Source organism: Gorilla gorilla, chromosome 3 (assembly GCF_029281585.2).
Source record: "Gorilla gorilla gorilla isolate KB3781 chromosome 3, NHGRI_mGorGor1-v2.1_pri, whole genome shotgun sequence".
Classification (NCBI taxonomy): Eukaryota; Metazoa; Chordata; class Mammalia; order Primates; family Hominidae; genus Gorilla; species Gorilla gorilla.
In genome coordinates, this window is record NC_073227.2 from 98578301 (window position 1) to 98595680 (window position 17380).

Sequence of the window (17380 nt, forward strand, 5' to 3'; positions counted from 1 at the left end):
GCAGTTGAGTGGTTTTGAGTGAGATTCTTAATCCTGAATTCTAGTTTGATTGCACTGTGGTCTGAGAGATAGTTTGTTATAATTTCTGTTCTTTTACATTTGCTGAGGAGTGCTTTACTTCCAAGTATGTGGTCAATTTTGGAATAGGTGTGGTGTGGTGCTGAAAAGAATGTATATTCTGTTGATTTGGGGTGGAGAGTTCTGTAGATGTCTATTAGGTCTGCTTGGTGCAGAGCTGAGTTCAATTCCTGGGTATCCTTGTTGACTTTCTGTCTCGTTGATCTGTCTAATGTTGACAGTGGGGTGTTAAAGTCTCCCATTATTAATGTGTGGGAGTCTACGTCTCTTTGTAGGTCACTCAGGACTTGCTTTATGAATCTGGGTGCTCCTGTATTGGGTGCATATATATTTAGGATAGTTAGCTCTTCTTGTTGAATTGATCCCTTTACCATTATGTAATGGCCTTCTTTGTCTCTTTTGATCTTTGTTGGTTTAAAGTCTGTTTTGTCAGAGACTAGGATTGCAACCCCTGCCTTTTTTTGTTTTCCATTTGCTTGGTAGATCTTCCTCCATCCTTTTATATTGAGCCTATGTGTGTCTCTGCACGTGAGATGGGTTTCCTGAATACAGCACACTGATGGGTCCTGACTCTTTATCCAATTTGCCAGTCTGTGTCTTTTAATTGGAGCATTTAGTCCATTTACATTTAAAGTTAATATTGTTATGTGTGAATTTGATCCTGTCATTATGATGTTAGCTGCTTATTTTGCTCATTAGTTGATGCAGTTTCCTCTTAGTCTCGATGGTCTTTAAATTTTGGCATGATTTTGCAGTGGCTGGTACCGGTTGTTCCTTTCCATGTTTAGCGCTTCCTTCAGGAGCTCTTTTAGGGTAGGCCTGGTGGTGACAAAATCTCTCAGCATTTGTTTGTCTCTAAAGGATTTTATTTCTTCTTTACTTATGAAGGTTAGTTGGCTAGATATGAAATTCTGGGTTGAAAATTCTTTTCTTTAAGAATGTTGAATATTGGCCCCCACTCTCTTCTGGCTTGTAGAGTTTCTGCCAAGAGATCCGCTGTTAGTCTGATGGGCTTCCCTTCGAGGGTAACCCGACCTTTCTCTCTGGCTGCCCTTAACATTTTTTCCTTCATTTCAACTTTGGTGAATCTGACAATTATGCATCTTGGAGTTGCTCTTCTCGAGGAGTATCTTTGTGGCATTCTCTATATTTCCTGGATCTGAACGTTGGCCTGCCTTGCTAGATTGGGGAAGTTCTCCTGGATAATATCCTGCAGAGTGTTTTCCAACTTGGTTCCATTCTCCCCGTCACTTTCAGGTATACCAATCAGATGTAGATTTGGGCTTTTCACATAGTCCCATATTTCTTGGAGGCTTTGCTCATTTCTTTTTATTCTTTTTTCTCTAAACTTCCCTTCTTGCTTCATGTCATTCATTTCATCTTCCATCACTGATACCCTTTCTTCCAGTTGATCGCATAGGCTCCTGAGGCTTCTGCATTCTTCATGTAGTTCTCGAGCCTTGGTTTTCAGCTCCATCAGCTCCTTTAAGCACTTCTCTGTATTGGTTATTCTAGTTATACATTCTTCTAAATTTTTTTCAAAGTTTTCAACTTCTTTTCGTTTGGTTTGAATGTCCTCCCGTAGCTCGGTGTAATTTGATCGTCTGAAGCCTTCTTCTTTCAGCTCGTCAAAGTCATTCTCCATCCAGCTTTGTTCCGTTGCTGGTGAGGAACTGCGTTCCTTTGGAGGAGGAGAGGCGCTCTGCTTTTTAGAGTTTCCAGTTTTTCTGCTCTGTTTTTTCCCCATCTTTGTGGTTTTATCTACTTTTGGTCTTTGATGATGGTGATGAACAGATGGGTTTTTGGTGTGGATGTCCTTTCTGTTTGTTAGTTTTCCTTCTAACAGACAGGACCCTCAGCTTCAGGTCTATTGGAGTACCCGGCAGTGTGAGGTGTCAGTGTGCCCCTGCTGGGGGGTGCCTCCTAGTTAGGCTGCTCGGGGGTCAGGGGTCAGGGACCCACTTGAGGAGGCAGTCTACCGGTTCTCAGATCTCCAGCTGCGTGCTGGGAGAACCACTGCTCTCTTCAAAGCTGTCAGACAGGGACATTTAAGTCTGCAGAGGTTATTGCTGTCTTTTGTTTGTCTGTGCCCTGCCCCCAGAGGTGGAGCCTACAGAGGCAGGCAAGCCTCCTTGAGCTGTGGTGGGGTCTACCCAGTTGGAGCTTCCTGGCTGCTTTGTTTACCTAAGCAAACCTGGGCAATGGCGGGCGCCCCTCCCCCAGCCTCGCTGCCGCCTTGCAGTTTGATCTCAGACTGCTGTGCTAGCAATCAGCGAGATTCCGTGGGCGTAGGACCCTCCGAGCCAGGTGCACGATATAGTCTCCTGGTGCGCCGTTTTTTAAGCCCGTCGGAAAAGCGCAGTATTCGGGTGGGAGTGACCCGATTTTCCAGGTGCCGTCTGTCACCCCTTTCTTTGACTAGGAAGGGAACTCCCTGACCCCTTGCGCTTCCCGAGTGAGGCAATGCCTGGCCCTGCTTCGGCTGGCACACGGTGTGCGCACCCACTGACCTGCGCTCACTGTCTGGCACTCCTTAGTGAGATGAACCCGGTACCTCAGATGGAAATGCAGAAATCACCCGTCTTCTGCGTTGCTCACGCTGGGAGCTGTAGGCCGGAGCTGTTCCTATTCGGCCATCTTGGCTCCTCCCCCCAGAAACGGTTTCTTGAAGAAGAGGGTGTTGTGTTTGTCCTGAGGTGTACATGTGTCAATAGCAGTTTAGGAACTAAGGAACCAACTGACATCCTCCTTGTGTATTCTAAAATATTTAAAAGAAAAATGATGACCAGTCCTTTCTGCCGTAGATTACTCGCTGATTTTGCTATTCGTCTGCAGTCTGCCATGAGTCCTGTGCAGGTTGCTGGGGCCCAACGGAGAAGCACTGCTTGGCCTGCAGAGATCCCCTCCACGTGCTGAGAGATGGCGGCTGTGAGAGCAGCTGTGGAAAAGGCTTCTACAACAGGCAGGGCACCTGTAGCGGTGAGTGCTGGGTTGCGATGCTGACGTGTCCTTTCCTTTTTCTTTTCCAGCATCCCTTGTTGTATTCAAATCATAGCACATTACCAATGTTTCTTTTACTCAACATATATGTGAATAGCTGCTGAGATTAATCTTTGATTTAGATGTGTATAACACACTTTCCGTCAGTGGGATTCCTCTTAATTGCCCCACCAGTCTGCTAGGGTTGGGGTGCTCATTCTAGCCTTGTCCCGCAGATGAAGATAGTGAGGCCCAGGTGGCCTGCTCAAGACCCACAGCTGGAGGGAAAGGAGCTGGGCTCCCACCCAGGCTTTCCTTTCCCCAAATCCCAAACTCTCTACCAACACCAGACTGCCTTCCAAATGTACATGGGGACAAAGAGACTATTAGGCCAGCTGAGGGCAGACCCGCCTTTGGTGTTGGTGCCACTGACTTAAAGCTGAGCAGTTATTATCCATTCTACCTTAACACCCATGGCCATAACAATGAGAGTTAACCCAGCTTAGCACTTCCTTGAACCAGGCACGGTTCCAAGTGCTTTATAAACATTAACCCACTGAGAGGCAGAAAAGTCAGGAGGAAAAGCATGGCTTTTGGCACATTAGTCAATCTCTGCATGTCAATTCCCACTTGTGAAACGGGAATAATAGTAGCACCTGTGGAAGACACAATAATGGGCTCCCAATGATGCCCTTGTCCTAATCCGTGGAACTGTCATGTGTTCCCTTGAATGGCAAAGAGGACTCTGTAGGTGTGATTAAGTTAAGGATCTTGATGTGAGGATATTATCCTGGATTATCTGGGTGAGCCCCATGCAGTCAATCACAAGAGTCCTTATATGAGGGAGGCAACAGAGTCAAGTCAGAAAAGTGGAGTCGAGGATGGGACCAGAGGTCAGAGTGATAGAGTGAAGCAAGGAAAATGCCATGAGCATGCAGGTGACTTTTAGAATCTGGGAAAAAGCAAGGAAACAGATTCCACCCCTGGAGCGTCCAGGCAAGGAACAGATTCTACCCCTAAAGCTTCCAGAAGGAACTTTGATTCTAGGGCTTCTAACTTCTAGAACTATAAGATGATAAGTCTGTGTTGTTTTAAGCCAAAGAGTTTATGGTAATTTTCTACAGCAGCAATAGAAAATGAATACACCCCCAACTCAGAAGGCTGTTGAGAGATCAAGTTAAGATATGCAAAGCACTTAGGATAGTGCCTGGAACATAGTAAGCATTCTATCAGTGTTTGCTGTTTAATCGTCACAATTTCATGAGGTAGGTATAACCATTCTCATTTTCCAGATAGGACACAGAGAGGGTAAGAAACTTGCTTAAGGTCACACAGCTAATAAGGGGCAGAGTTGGGATTCCAGCTTAGATCTTCTGGCTCTGGGCTTTAACTGCCTGGGAACCACTCTACTGCTCATTATAATGTGGTATTTCCTTATGCACCTCTGCCTATTTTTTTTTATTTTCCTTTTCATTATCCTTTCCCCCTTTCCACTTCTGCACCTTCTTCTGTGTCTTCTGTCAGTCTTTAGATGAGCTGGCAACCCCTGTGGACATTGCCAGGTCTGCAGGCATCCTGACAGTAAATGAAAGGTTTGAATTGAGTTTACTTTGATGGTCATACCTATAGAGAGGCCAGGAGGACTTTTTTTTTTCATAACAAAGTCCACCAAATCAATAAGAATGTGTAGCTCATAAAACTTTCTTGAGTTATTGTCCTCATTTTGTTCATTGAGGAGGGCAACAGCAAAAATGAGATGATTTTAGGGACTTGACAAATCCACTTGTCTTAGAGAAGAGAGATAGCCCTTGGGAGCTGCTTGCTTAAAACTGTGCAGGGATCCATCAGTATTGCCAGTGTGAAAAATCTCTCTTGGTATCGATGAGTCACAGGTGGCTTTTGTGTGGATTCAGGAGAGAATAAGGAAAGAAAGGCCAGGCTGCCATTAGCCTAAGCATGTTAATCTTTTTCTGCCAGCATCACTTTCCTGCTCAGTTAAGCCAGATGTATTCTCTAAAGGTCGACAGATGTCAAATTTGCACTAATCCAAGGGCCTAAAGGCATTTACCCTTTAAGTCCCCTGGGATGCTGGTTACTGTCACTGATGGAGGAACGGTGACACTGACCTGCCACTGAGACTCTACATTATCTGGATTGAGAAGGCAACTTTTGCTGGAGAAGTGGTGTATTTAAAAAGAGTAATAGTTAATGCGAGACTTGAGGCTGTAAGAGGTGGGAATCTGCTTTATCTGTACACATTTTGAAAAGCATCTCAAAGAAACTTCCAGGCAGGAGGATGGATCATAGCTGACATTAGTCAACCAATGAATCAACAGATCTACAAGTAATTACTAAATACGTCATGTGCTTAGCCTGATGCAAGAGTTGGTGATGCCACTGGTGTTGACCAACAGGCCTTTTAATACACAAAACTGGAGCTTACGCTTTTTATAAAATTGTTACTATTCTCCAAGTTTGTATCAAAATGACATCAGAAATGTTCACAGAAATATGTTCTAAAACAACAGTGAACCAACTCACTGATTGGTATTGGAATGTTAATTAAGACGTTGGATGCTGATAATGCTGACTTATTTCCATTTCAGATTAATGCTATTCAAGATAAAGACTGGCTGGTGTGGGTTTAATAATTTATAACCTACCAGCCCGTATCTGTAGAAATCTCAGAGTCAAGTACTTAGAAAAAACCAGCATAGCCTGTTATGAAGGGTGGTATGCCCTGGCTGAAAGATCTTACAGTAACCAGGTTCACCTGTGGTACGTGTATTGCATTCTATTAGATATAAAGAGAGGGGCAATTCAAAGGAGGAAACCTCCTCATTCTTTTAAGTATTTATGCCATTATGAAGGGCTTTTTGGGTTGCAGCTAACATAATAAATCAAAGCATAATAAATTAGAGGTTTCTGTTAGTCATTCCCTCTCTTTTTTTTCCTTTCTCTTTCTTCCCTCCTTTTTCTTTCTCCCTTTTTTAAATCTTCATTTCTCTTTTGCACCCACGCAACCATTTTTTAAAATCTTTTTCTTTTTATGAGCTTATCTAACTGGGTATTTTTATTTTGAATGCATTTGTATTTAATTTTCTTGAGATGTTACAAAGTGCATGCTGTTTCCTTCTTTTCTCACTCAGCAGTACATTTTTAAGATGCACCACGTTGTTCTCTCCCCTAGCCCTTCACTTCTCACTGCTATGTAGCACTCCCTGGTGTGCCCCCATCATATTACCCATCCACGCTCCCAGTGATGGACTCCCTCCTTTCTCTCCATCTGCATCACTAGAGAGCACCAGGGAACAGCCTCAAATGTGTTCCTTTGTAAAGCTCTAGAGGGAGTTTCCTGGGATTTATACCCAGGAGCAGAATGGCTGGTTTTTTGACTTTGTATATTCTTCATTTGACCAAGTAGTGCCGGGTTACTTGCCAGAATGTCTGTGCAATCTACATTCCCAAGCATAAGGGTTCACTCATCTCCACATCCTTGCCACCACTTGGCATGATCAAAATTCTGATTTTTTCTGGTCAAGAGGTATAAAGAGTCAACCCATTAAATTTGCCTATTTCTGATGATTAATGAGTTCAAGTATATCTTCAACTCCTGTTGGTCTTGAAGTTTCCTATTCTATAGATTTCTTTTTAAATGCGCTTTTCCCATTGCTCTATTGGCCTTGCCTCCTTTATGGAGTTCATTTTATGGAGTTTCCTTGTATGTTATAGATAGTAGCCTTTTTTCAGTTTTAAATATGCAAATTTTCTCACTCTGTTGTCTTTTAACTTTGAATATAATGCCTTTGTTAAACAATAATCTCTGATTCATTATTTTTTGCTTTAAGGTTTTGCTTTTGAATTTTTAATAAGACCTTTGCTAAGGTTCAAAAATAAATTAATCTGTCTTCTATTAATTTGATGTTTTATCTTAACTTAGGTTGTCGAGCCATCTGAAGTCCATATATATATATATATATGTATATGGGTTTAAGTAGGGTCCCATTTGATTTTTTTCCATTTCACTATCCAGTTTTCCCAACATTGTTTAGTAATTCAGCCTAGCCTTCCTTATTTCTCTTTATTGTATATTAAATTTCCGTATACACATAGTTCTGTCTGAGCTATAAGATATAGAAATTTCTAAATTTCCATAGTCTAAATTTCTGTTCTTGTACCACTATCAAACTATTTTTTTCATTAATTTCTATGGCTTTGTAGTATGTCTCAATATCTGATTGGGAAAATTCCCTTTCTTTCCTTTTCAAAGTTGACTTAGCTATTCGTAAGCTTTAGAGTACATTTACTGAATTCTTAAGAAAACTCAACTGGGGCTGGATGTGGTGGCTCACACCTATAATCCCAGCACTTTGAAAAGGCCAAGGCAAGAGGATCTCTTGAGCTCAGGAGTTCGAGACCAGGCTGGGCAATATAGTGAGACCTCATCTCTACTAAAAAAAAAAAAAAAAAAAAATTAGCCAGGTGTAGTGATGTGTGCCTGTAGTCCTAGCTCCTCTGGAGGCTGAGGCAGGAGAATCACTTGAGCCTGAGAGATTGAAGCAGCAGTGAGCCATGATCGTGCTGCTGCACTCCAGCTTGGGTGACAGAGTGAGACCCTGTCTGAAAGAAAGAAAGAAAGAAAGAAAGAAAGAAAGAAAGAAAGAAAGAAGGAAGGAAGGAAAGAAAGCTCATCAACTGGAATTTTTATTGATATTACATTGAAGTTATAGATTAGTTTGGGAAGAAATTACATCTTCCTAATAATTTTATTTAGATTTACAAATTTCCCTCCAGGTGTAACTTTAGGTGTGTCTTAAAATGTTTGATATGCAATGCTTTTATTGTTGGTCGATTCTAATTTCCAAAAATTGCTGCAATTTTTCATTTCTTGGAAATTGCATTTAGTTTTTAGATTACTCACTTCTGTTGAGATGTCAGTTCTAGAATTAGAAACCTCAGGAGGTTTTGTGGCATGTGGGAGGGAAGAATGCTTTTCAGATTCATTTTCATTTCTTTGTTCCAGTCCTGAGTTCAGGGGTGATTTTCTTTTTCCCTGATATTAAGGCCATTGCCATAGCCCATTCTCTTACTCTACACATTTGCCTGTGAACAGATGCTGGATTCTCCAGGTTGCGAGATGGGACATTTGGTCCCATCACTTAGCGTCTTTTTTCTTATGTTCTCAAAATATTTTTCAGAAGGTTAGCAGGGTGTAGATGGATTAAGGGAATAGACAGAATAAATCTCAGCAGTTGTCTATTTTTGAAACATTGATTCTCTGTAGCAGGAAGGTTTGCTTTTTTTATTTTTAAAGACATTAGCCAACCAGCATAGAAAAGATTGAGTCACAGACTTGCCTGTGACTGCACTCTCCCTCACCTCCTTCCACCCTTCATAAGGAGGCCTTTCTCTGCTCTGTTCAAAGCCAGTCTCTCAACTGTATTTTTGAATATGCATCCCTCTTTTCTCTTAGATATTCTTTCAGCAATCATTCAAACTTTTCTTTTTAAAAAATTCTTTCCAGTTTCTATAATTGCCTTGATTTTTTACAATATAAGAAAGACAAAACAACCTTTTCCTCTTTCAATTATTTGTTTCCCTGTTGCCTTCTGTTCTCAGCCTGGGTCCTTTAAAGGAACAGTTTATAATCATGGCCTTCACTTTCATTTGGTCTAATGACTCCACTGAAATGTGTGGCACAGGACACCCACAGCCTGGTTCCTAAGTATAGTGAAACTTTTCAGATGTTATTTGTCCTCTCTGCACCTGTCATGACTTTCTTTTGGAAACCTTTTTCCTCCCTTGGCTTCTCAGTCACCATGCTCTTTTTTCTCTCCCTTATCTTTGGATCATTTCTTCTTGGTCACCCTGTACTAGTTTTTTTTTTCTTCTTCTTCTTTTCTTAAATGCTGATGCTACCCAGGTCCTTGCCCACTTCTGTCTTATCCTGCATACTTTTCCTGAATCACTCAACTAATTTTTAGTTTCAACAATTGCTTGTATATGATGACCCCATACCTCTCCCACGAGCTCCAGAACTGTAAGTTACATTACTCCCTGGATTGTGCATGTTCCAAACTGAGTTCATGGCACTCCCCAACACCTATTCTTTCTTGTACTCTGTGAGCGACATCACTTGTCCCCCAAGACAGACCCCTGGAAGCCATGTGAGATGGTTTTTTCTTCACTGCCCTCAAATCTCTCACAACCTCCATGGTTCTAATTCAACCCCTAATCATCTTGATTCATGCTTCTTGCCATGGTCTTCCAATGCGGTTTCCAACTCTCCTCTTCACCCTCCAAACTGAGGCCAAAATGATCTTTCTTAGATACAAATACAGCCATGTTTCTACTGTGTTTAGAACTGCAGGGGTTCAAACTCATTGCCTTTCCTAGGATGAAAATCTAGACAACAGAGTCAGGCCATAGGTTTCTATAATCTGGACTTCCCATTTTTCCAGCCAAATGAAACTACTGTTTTCCTGGGCAGCCTAGTCTCCTCCCAGGTTCTGAGCCTTGGCTTACTTTGCTGCCTCAGCCTGGAGTACGTTCCCCTCAGCCTGACATGGTCCTACTGCTTCGTAAGACAATGCTCAATGGTCGCTCCTCTATGAATGCTTTCTTGACTTTTCCACCTCTTACCCTCACCCTCACATTTTGTTTTGAATTTTCATTGTGCCTATATAGATTGATCTGAGTGATATTTTAAATATTTCCAATATTGTCTGTTTCTTTTCCTGTATTAGACTACTAAGCTACTTAAAGTGAAAACTAAGTTGATTTTGTTTTTGTGTTTCTAACCCCCGCACAAGACCTGACACAGACCTTAGCAGATGTTTTAGGGGGTAAATGAAATAAGTGAATGAGATACTGAAAGACTGTGTGAAGTTCAGCAATTTTAACATAATTTTAGTAGCATGACCTTGCTTAGTAGAATCTTGACTTTCTGAATTCTCTCTCCAAGTAGGGTAGAATAAAGGATAAAATATTTGGTACATACTTATGCTAAAAAACTTTATTATTTACCTGAAATTCAAGTTTTATGGAGCATCTGATATTTTTATTTGATAAACCTGGCAACCGCACCTCTAAGGCCATTTTAACTTTAAACCTCATATTAAGTTGGTTACACTGGTGGGTGTGCCTGAGAGTTTTTGCTATGCTTGGTTCAATGAGTAATTCTTCAATTCTCTTTCAACTGTGAAAACAAAATCACAGAGTCCAATGAAATGTTGGAATCAAGGAAACAGAATTTTGCTGAGCAGCCAGAAAATGAGATTATGATATTGATACCCATTGTGGATATTGTAAAGAATAGACTTCACTGCTTCTTTTGCTCACTATTGCCTTTCTCTGATGGGTTTTTTGCCTCCCCTTAGCTTGTGACCAATCCTGTGACAGTTGTGGCCCCAGTAGCCCCAGGTGTCTTACCTGTACTGAGAAGACAGTGCTGCATGATGGGAAATGCATGTCTGAATGCCCTGGCGGGTACTATGCTGATGCCACTGGCAGGTGCAAAGGTAAGAGATGGGTCACCATCATCATCATCAAAAAGTATTGAGTACATGTTTGACTGTACTTGGTGTTATATGTCGCTAATTTGGGAACTCGAGTGTATGATGGGAAAGCATAACTTTAAAAGATAGCTTTTTTCATTATGAAGCCAATGTGTATTTGATATGGGAGTGGGAGATATGGGTGGATGCTGGGGGACTAGAGTGCTTTCATGAAGGACTTATGCATATTAATCATCATTAGAGTTCATTTGGTCCTTTTGAAATGCCCAACATACAGTCCTTGTTTACTTGTAAACCATCACTAACTTAGGTTGCAGATGTAACAGAATCATTTCTTTTATGACATAGGTCATATATTGGCAACTACAACACACCACAAAAATAAAATTAAAAAGTTAAACCAAGTTTGATAGCTAGTAAAGCTAAAGTCTGTATCTACTGGAAACTTGTTTTTGTGTGCTACTTATATATTGTTTCTTTCAGACTTATGCAGCCTAAACTATGAAACATACCCATTTGAGACTTTATAAATTTCTACCTTATGTATGCCTGACTTGTGTCTTTCCTGACAGGTAACTCTGAGAATTTCTTGTTGCCTGGGACATCTTGATCTCCCCTCCTCTCTGAAACATATGCCCACATCCTCACGTCTACCTACTGTCTGTTAGTGCAGGGTGTTTAGACCCATCTCAACATCTCTTCTTAGCAGCCTCCCCTTTGCCTGCCAAACTCTTTACTCACCCGGTGTTCACCACCTTTCCTCTGTGTCCTGCCCCCACGTTCTCATCCCATCTCTACCCACCACCCCCAACTCCTGACCATAGTCCTGCAGAGTCTTCTTCCCATATCTCACTCCTGACCCCAGCCCTGCTAGAGGCTCAGCCAGGCCATGCCACCGGTACCTGTCCCTTAGAGTCAGAGATGTCCCCATTAACACCAGGGTCAAAGCAGAGGACATGTGTTCCTGACATTGTCATATGTTGTGGTCAGAGTCATTACTGTAATTGTTACTTAAAATCCTAGAATGTCAAAGCTGGAAGTATCTTAAATGATCATTTAGTCCAACCTTTCACTGTGCTCATGCCAAGAAAACTAGGCCAGGAGAGACCCAGGCTTGACTGAGGGCATTGAAGAATTGGTGGAGAAACTGCTCAAAATGCCAGTGCTTCCAACACTCCGACCCATGGCCTTTCCACTCTAATTCATTTAGGCAGTGTGAGGTTTAGGTCCAGACAGACCTAGGGCTAAATCCCAGCCCTGCTATGAATAAAGCATGTCACCGTGGATAAATTTTTGAACTTCCAAGACCTCCGTCTCCTCATCTATAAAATGTAGTTAATAATGCCTACCTCATAATGTTGTTAGGAAAATTAAAAGTGACAATGTGTGGAAAGTGCTTAGTAAAAACACTAAATAAAGGGTAGCTAATAAGCAATATGTAGAGCATGGCTAAATGGTGGGTAAATGGCCATGTGGGCAGTTCTGGCAGTGTAACCACCTCCTGACACATTTTCCCCTTGGTTTGGTGTGACATCCACAGGGGACTAAGAGTCCCAGGCCTGCGAAGCCCAGCCAGGAAGGGGGCGCTTTATTCACCCATGTCCCATGGCGTTCTCCCCCTTACTCTCTTCCTCAGTTTGCCATAACTCATGTGCCAGCTGCTCTGGGCCCACAGCCTCTCACTGTACAGCCTGCAGCCCCCCCAAGGCTCTGCGTCAAGGCCACTGTCTGCCCCGCTGTGGAGAGGGCTTCTACTCTGACCACGGAGTCTGCAAAGGTATCGTTGGTGTCACCATCATTCTTGAGAGGCTATCCCACAAGAACATAGATTTACTTTTTTTCAATAATATAACTTTCCAGTGTAACTTTTCTTCTAGTGTATCTTTTATGGCTATCCATACATTATATGCATTTTTCATTACAGTAGTTTTGCAAAGGGTTAATCTGAAAAAATTTTATTTGAAAATTTGTGAAGACACTCAAAGTGTTATGATTTATTTTTCTGGCTGTTTTTAGGGGGAATATTAAATTAAACAAACTAGAACTCTTATTTCCTACTTTCTCTGCTCTCTTACCTTTGCTAATGTTTTTCTTAGACTTCATTTTGTTTTTCCCTAAAGAATTTCTTTTTGGTAATGACACTGCTGAGCAAACTGAGAGTCACTAGCGATGCCTCTGGGCTGAGTGAAATGGAAAAATCTTAAATAGCTGTTTACCATAAAGGCTTTGGGCTGCTTGGGAGGGCAATATCATTTAAGCATTTTGAAACTAGAATATTGGGAACAAACACTTTAATTAAGTGAAATAAATGTATATTTATTTATACATCAGAATTAAGTGAAATCAATGTATATTTATTTGTATATCAGGCACCTTAGAACAGAGTTTGAGAATAGTTACAAGAACAATGTATTTGAAACAGGAAAGCTGCAACAACTGTTTCAGAAGAGAAAATTTACAGAATCTTTTAAAGATCGGGAGAGTTAATTGTATTCAAATGTGGGCACCAGATAGTTTGACTACCTTATTTGGCTTTGCTTTTCACCAGTAGCCAGGGTAAGCAAAATACTGTCTAGAAAAGCAGGCTTTACCCAGAAAAATTCTAAGAGGAATTTGTTGCCTGGACCCCTATGTAGTGGGTGTTGGATGACTCATGGGTAATAACACAACCACCATTTTTGCAAAAGATACAGTAATGGCCTCCCTATGAATGGTTCTAAAAATCTGCAATAAAAACCAAGGAAATAATGTTAAATCATCATTTAGTGAGTGTGTTTCTCTGGAGAACCAAGCCAATATTGTCCAGTTTGCTGTATTTGCTCATTTGTTTGTTTGTTGTTGTTGTTGTCTAGCCCGACAGCCCTTATGGGACCTGGGAGATGTGACTGGTTAACACCACCCCTCACTGTTCCTTTCACAAACATTATTATCACTCTGTGCTTTGTATAGAACATTAGAAAAATAATATGCTGAAAGGCTGCATTTGGTAAACTTTTCTAAGTGGGTTTGATTTAATGAAAGATTTGCAACATATATTTGATCCTTGGATTATTTTCTGCATTTTATTTCCATTTGCAGCCTGTCACTCCTCCTGCCTGGCTTGTATGGGTCCCGCACCCTCTCACTGTACTGGGTGTAAGAAGCCAGAGGAAGGACTGCAAGTGGAGCAGCTGTCTGGTGCGGGCATCCCCTCTGGCGAGTGTCTAGCCCAGTGTAGAGCCCATTTTTACTTGGAGAGCACTGGCATATGTGAAGGTAAGCATGATTTGAGAAAGTGTTAGGTAGCCTCTGGGCTTATCTCTTGAGAGATCCTGTGAGGTGGGACCAAAGCCAGGAAGACCGATGTTTCATTTTAGAATGGTTCCTAGATGCTTGTGAATAAAGCAGGAGACCAACGTGCAAAAGAGTAGCCCCCACCAATAGCCTCCCTCCCTTTGTGAACCATAGATGATCTTAAAGAGCTAATCCCTTCCACTCCACCTTTTCCAAGGTTCCATTCGCAGGAGTCCCAGACAGAAATTCTTTCAGGGACCACTATGTGTAGTTACAAAAGACTCAGAGCTCATTGTAGAATTTCATTTATTATTTCTTCTAATTTGCTACTCTGAATATGAATTGGTCCCTTCAGGGCAAAATCTGGACTTCTGTCAAAATTTAGAAGTGATTTCTGCTGTTTGCCTTGGCATATCATGTACAGAGAATTGATGACATCCTGAGTAAATAATTTGACTCAATAGCCAGGCCATCTATGAGTGCTTGAGGAGATGGAAGGGAAGGGTATAGTTTCCTTTCTGTTCCCACAAGTAGCTGCCTTGCTGTTGGGTGAATAGTTTGACTCTAAAGCTACGTGAAAAAAGAATCGTTAGTTTGTATTTTTCATTGTAAACGTACGTTCATTAAAAAAATTTTATAATACACCCACTACCTAAACCCAATTGCCTTTTCCATTTTGTTATAATATCTGAGTCTTTTTTCATATTCATAGCTTTGCGTGTTTATATTTGTAACATAACAGTAAGCATGCTGCAAATTCAGTTTTGTATCCTACAAGTCTACTCACTGAAGTGGCCTCCAATTCAATATACCCTCACAGTGAAATGTGGGTTTCAAGACTAGGTTAAAAGATTTCAGGCATAAGGTGTCATATGGCACAGCAGGAAGGATGCAGAATTGAAATGCAGAGACCCAGGGCCAGACACTTAACCTCTCTAAGTGTTTGCATTCACAGTGTTAGAATAGGCTGACATGTAGCCTTTTTGCCAGGCTCAAAGATGGTTAGGAGTGTCAAAGTGGCCGGTAAATTATAAAGCCCTCCTGCTCCGTGGGTGCAAACCTCCATCCATGTACTCAGGTGTCCTGGAACATGATGGGGAATCCCCTGCTCCCTGGGAGGCTCCAGACTCCAGGGGATTTTCATGGTGCCCAGAAATTGAAGGGAAGGTCACCACTCTCCAGACATCCTGGTTTCTACCCATGTATGCATTGCCCACCCTCGCTGTGGCCATTTAAACTCCTGTGGCTCTGTTTTTATAACCACTTGTGGAATATGGGCATCATTGTTGCTGCCTAGTCCCAGTGCCGTCCCAAGGCACACGCCACACAGCCTTCCCCTGTGGTCTGGTTACTTCCAGGTGCCAAAGTGGAGGGTGATGTGGCTCTTTCCTTAGGGACCCCACAGACTCTGGTGGGAGGAGAGGTGCTGGGGAGCAAGTGGCGGAAAAAAGCATTTTTCTCCTCTGTTTAATTGCTTCTCCATTCTCTTCCGTGGGTTTAGGTTTGCCAGACAAGCTTCCTCCAGTCACTTCCGCTTTCTGGCAAAACCTATGTCCCCTAAAGAAAATTATTATAGTGCCTAGCCCTGCTTGATGTGAGGAAAGTACAAGGAGAAAATATAAGAGAAAGCATAACTTCTCTCTCCCTACCTCCTTCTGTCTCTCTCTCTCTCTCTCTCTCCCGCATTTTACAGAAGTGGTTTTTCATTTGCTGGAATCTGTGAAACTAGTCTGCATGGTTTTACACAGCCTTGAACTGTGCACCCTGAGGGTTTCAGTGGAAACCACAGAGGAATTAGACCTCCAGGAACACCAGTCTTTCCAAGAATTCAGAGAGATGCCAAGTGAGACCCCTGGCTTTTGTGACACACAGGTTGAAAGTGGAGGAGTTAGAAAAGCCCACAAGAAATTCCTCACTGTAGCCTGATGATTCTGGTTTTCCCATTGGTACAGTGCTCCCGTGAAAAATCAAAGTGACATCTTCCTAGACCACTCAGCGCAGTTAGGTGCTTCTTACAATTTTGAGCACCACATTAAACATTCAAAAATGGGGAATTCGGAGTGGGTTCAGAAATAGTTAGAATTGTAAATAAATAAAAATTAGAGTGACCAGGGTTTTTTAGCCCAGAAAATAATATGACCGTTTATTTGATACCCACCATGAGCCAGGCACTGTGAGAAGTGCCTTACTAGTTTTGCTCACTTAGTCTCAATGCCAGCCTTATGGGGTCAGTAGGACAACTGTTGTCCAGGAGCAGAAACTGAGGCTTGAGGAAGTTGAGGTTGTGATGTGCTCAAAGTCATGTAGCCAGCACAGAGTAGAATCCCGTGGGAATCTAAGTCCAGTATCCAGTATCCGCGCTATAAACCATCATGCTACTGTATTCCAGTGGCTGAAGAGTTCAAGGTGGTACAGCTCCTAGTCTCCATTCCATACAGGAGAGAAGCACAGCATACTAATGCTTCAGGATTAGAGCATCTTAAATTTAAGAAAACATCCTTGACAAAGGGAAGGTTTCTGGGAAGCCCTTTATACAGGCACCTTTAAAAAGATTAGAATCTGACTGGGTGCAGTGGCTCACGCCTGTAATCCCAGCACTTTGGGAGGCCGAGGCAGGTGGATCACCTGAGGTCTGGAGTATGAGACCAGCTTGGCCAACATGGTGAAACCCCATCTCTACTAAAAATACAAAAAATTAGCTGGGTGTGGTGGCGCGTGCCTGTAGTCCCAGCTGCTTGGGAGGCTGAGGCAGGAGAATTGCTTGAACTCAGAGGGCGGGGGTTGCAGTGAGCTGAGATCACACCATTGCTCTCCAGCCTGGAGTTAACAAAACTTTGTCAAAAAAAAAAAAAAAAAAAAAGGTTAGAATCTAATCCTGCCAGAATGGTTTAATTGTGGTCCCATGTGAAAGGACTGAATTGACCTCTTGAGTCCCTTGTAGCCCTGTGACTTTATGCTCGTTAACATAATATTATTAGGTATCATACATATAGCTCTCTACTCATGTTTATTAGCAAATCCCTGTGCAGTCTCACTAGGTAGGTTGTTGTACTCAATTTACAAGTGATGAGAATGTGGCAGAAAGAGGTTAATTGAGTTGCCTAAGATTCCATTGGGAAACCGAGCACAACTACCAATTGTTTCCAACCTTACCTGAGTGTTATGTGTGCTGATTGATGTATTTCCTGTCAGTCATCCCGTATCTCTGGAAACCTTTCTGCCTTCCCATAATCTGTTCCGTTTTCAATTCTGCCGAAGTGCTGTCTATGAATCAGGCCTGGGAGTCCTATGAGATTGCACTGGGCTCTTCTTCCCACATCTACCCAGAAATATCCTTGCCTCTCTGCAGAATATTAAAAAGGTTAGATGGGCGTTGTGTGTATGTGTGTGCGTGTGAGTGTGTGTGCACATATGCACTATTGAGGGTTTCTTTTATAGCACCTTTAGTTTCAAATGCTTTCTGTAAGGAAGAGAAAAACAACTGTTTTCTAGAACTCTCCTTCCTTTCTTTGAGACTACAGCACAGAGTGATT

General features: G+C 42.1%; 1 protein-coding gene across 3 annotated transcripts in view; it reads left to right on the forward strand.

Annotated features, from left to right (window-relative positions):
- FRAS1 (Fraser extracellular matrix complex subunit 1) overlaps nt 1-17380 on the forward strand; it is a 484406-nt gene that overhangs the window by 247531 nt on the left and 219495 nt on the right. For all 3 annotated transcript variants that reach the window (XM_004038871.5, XM_055385587.2, XM_055385586.2), the window contains 4 exons: nt 2914-3057; nt 10437-10577; nt 12211-12351; nt 13653-13829. In XM_004038871.5, coding sequence (XP_004038919.5) covers nt 2914-3057; nt 10437-10577; nt 12211-12351; nt 13653-13829 — 603 coding nt within the window. The remainder of the gene's footprint in view (nt 1-2913; nt 3058-10436; nt 10578-12210; nt 12352-13652; nt 13830-17380) is intronic.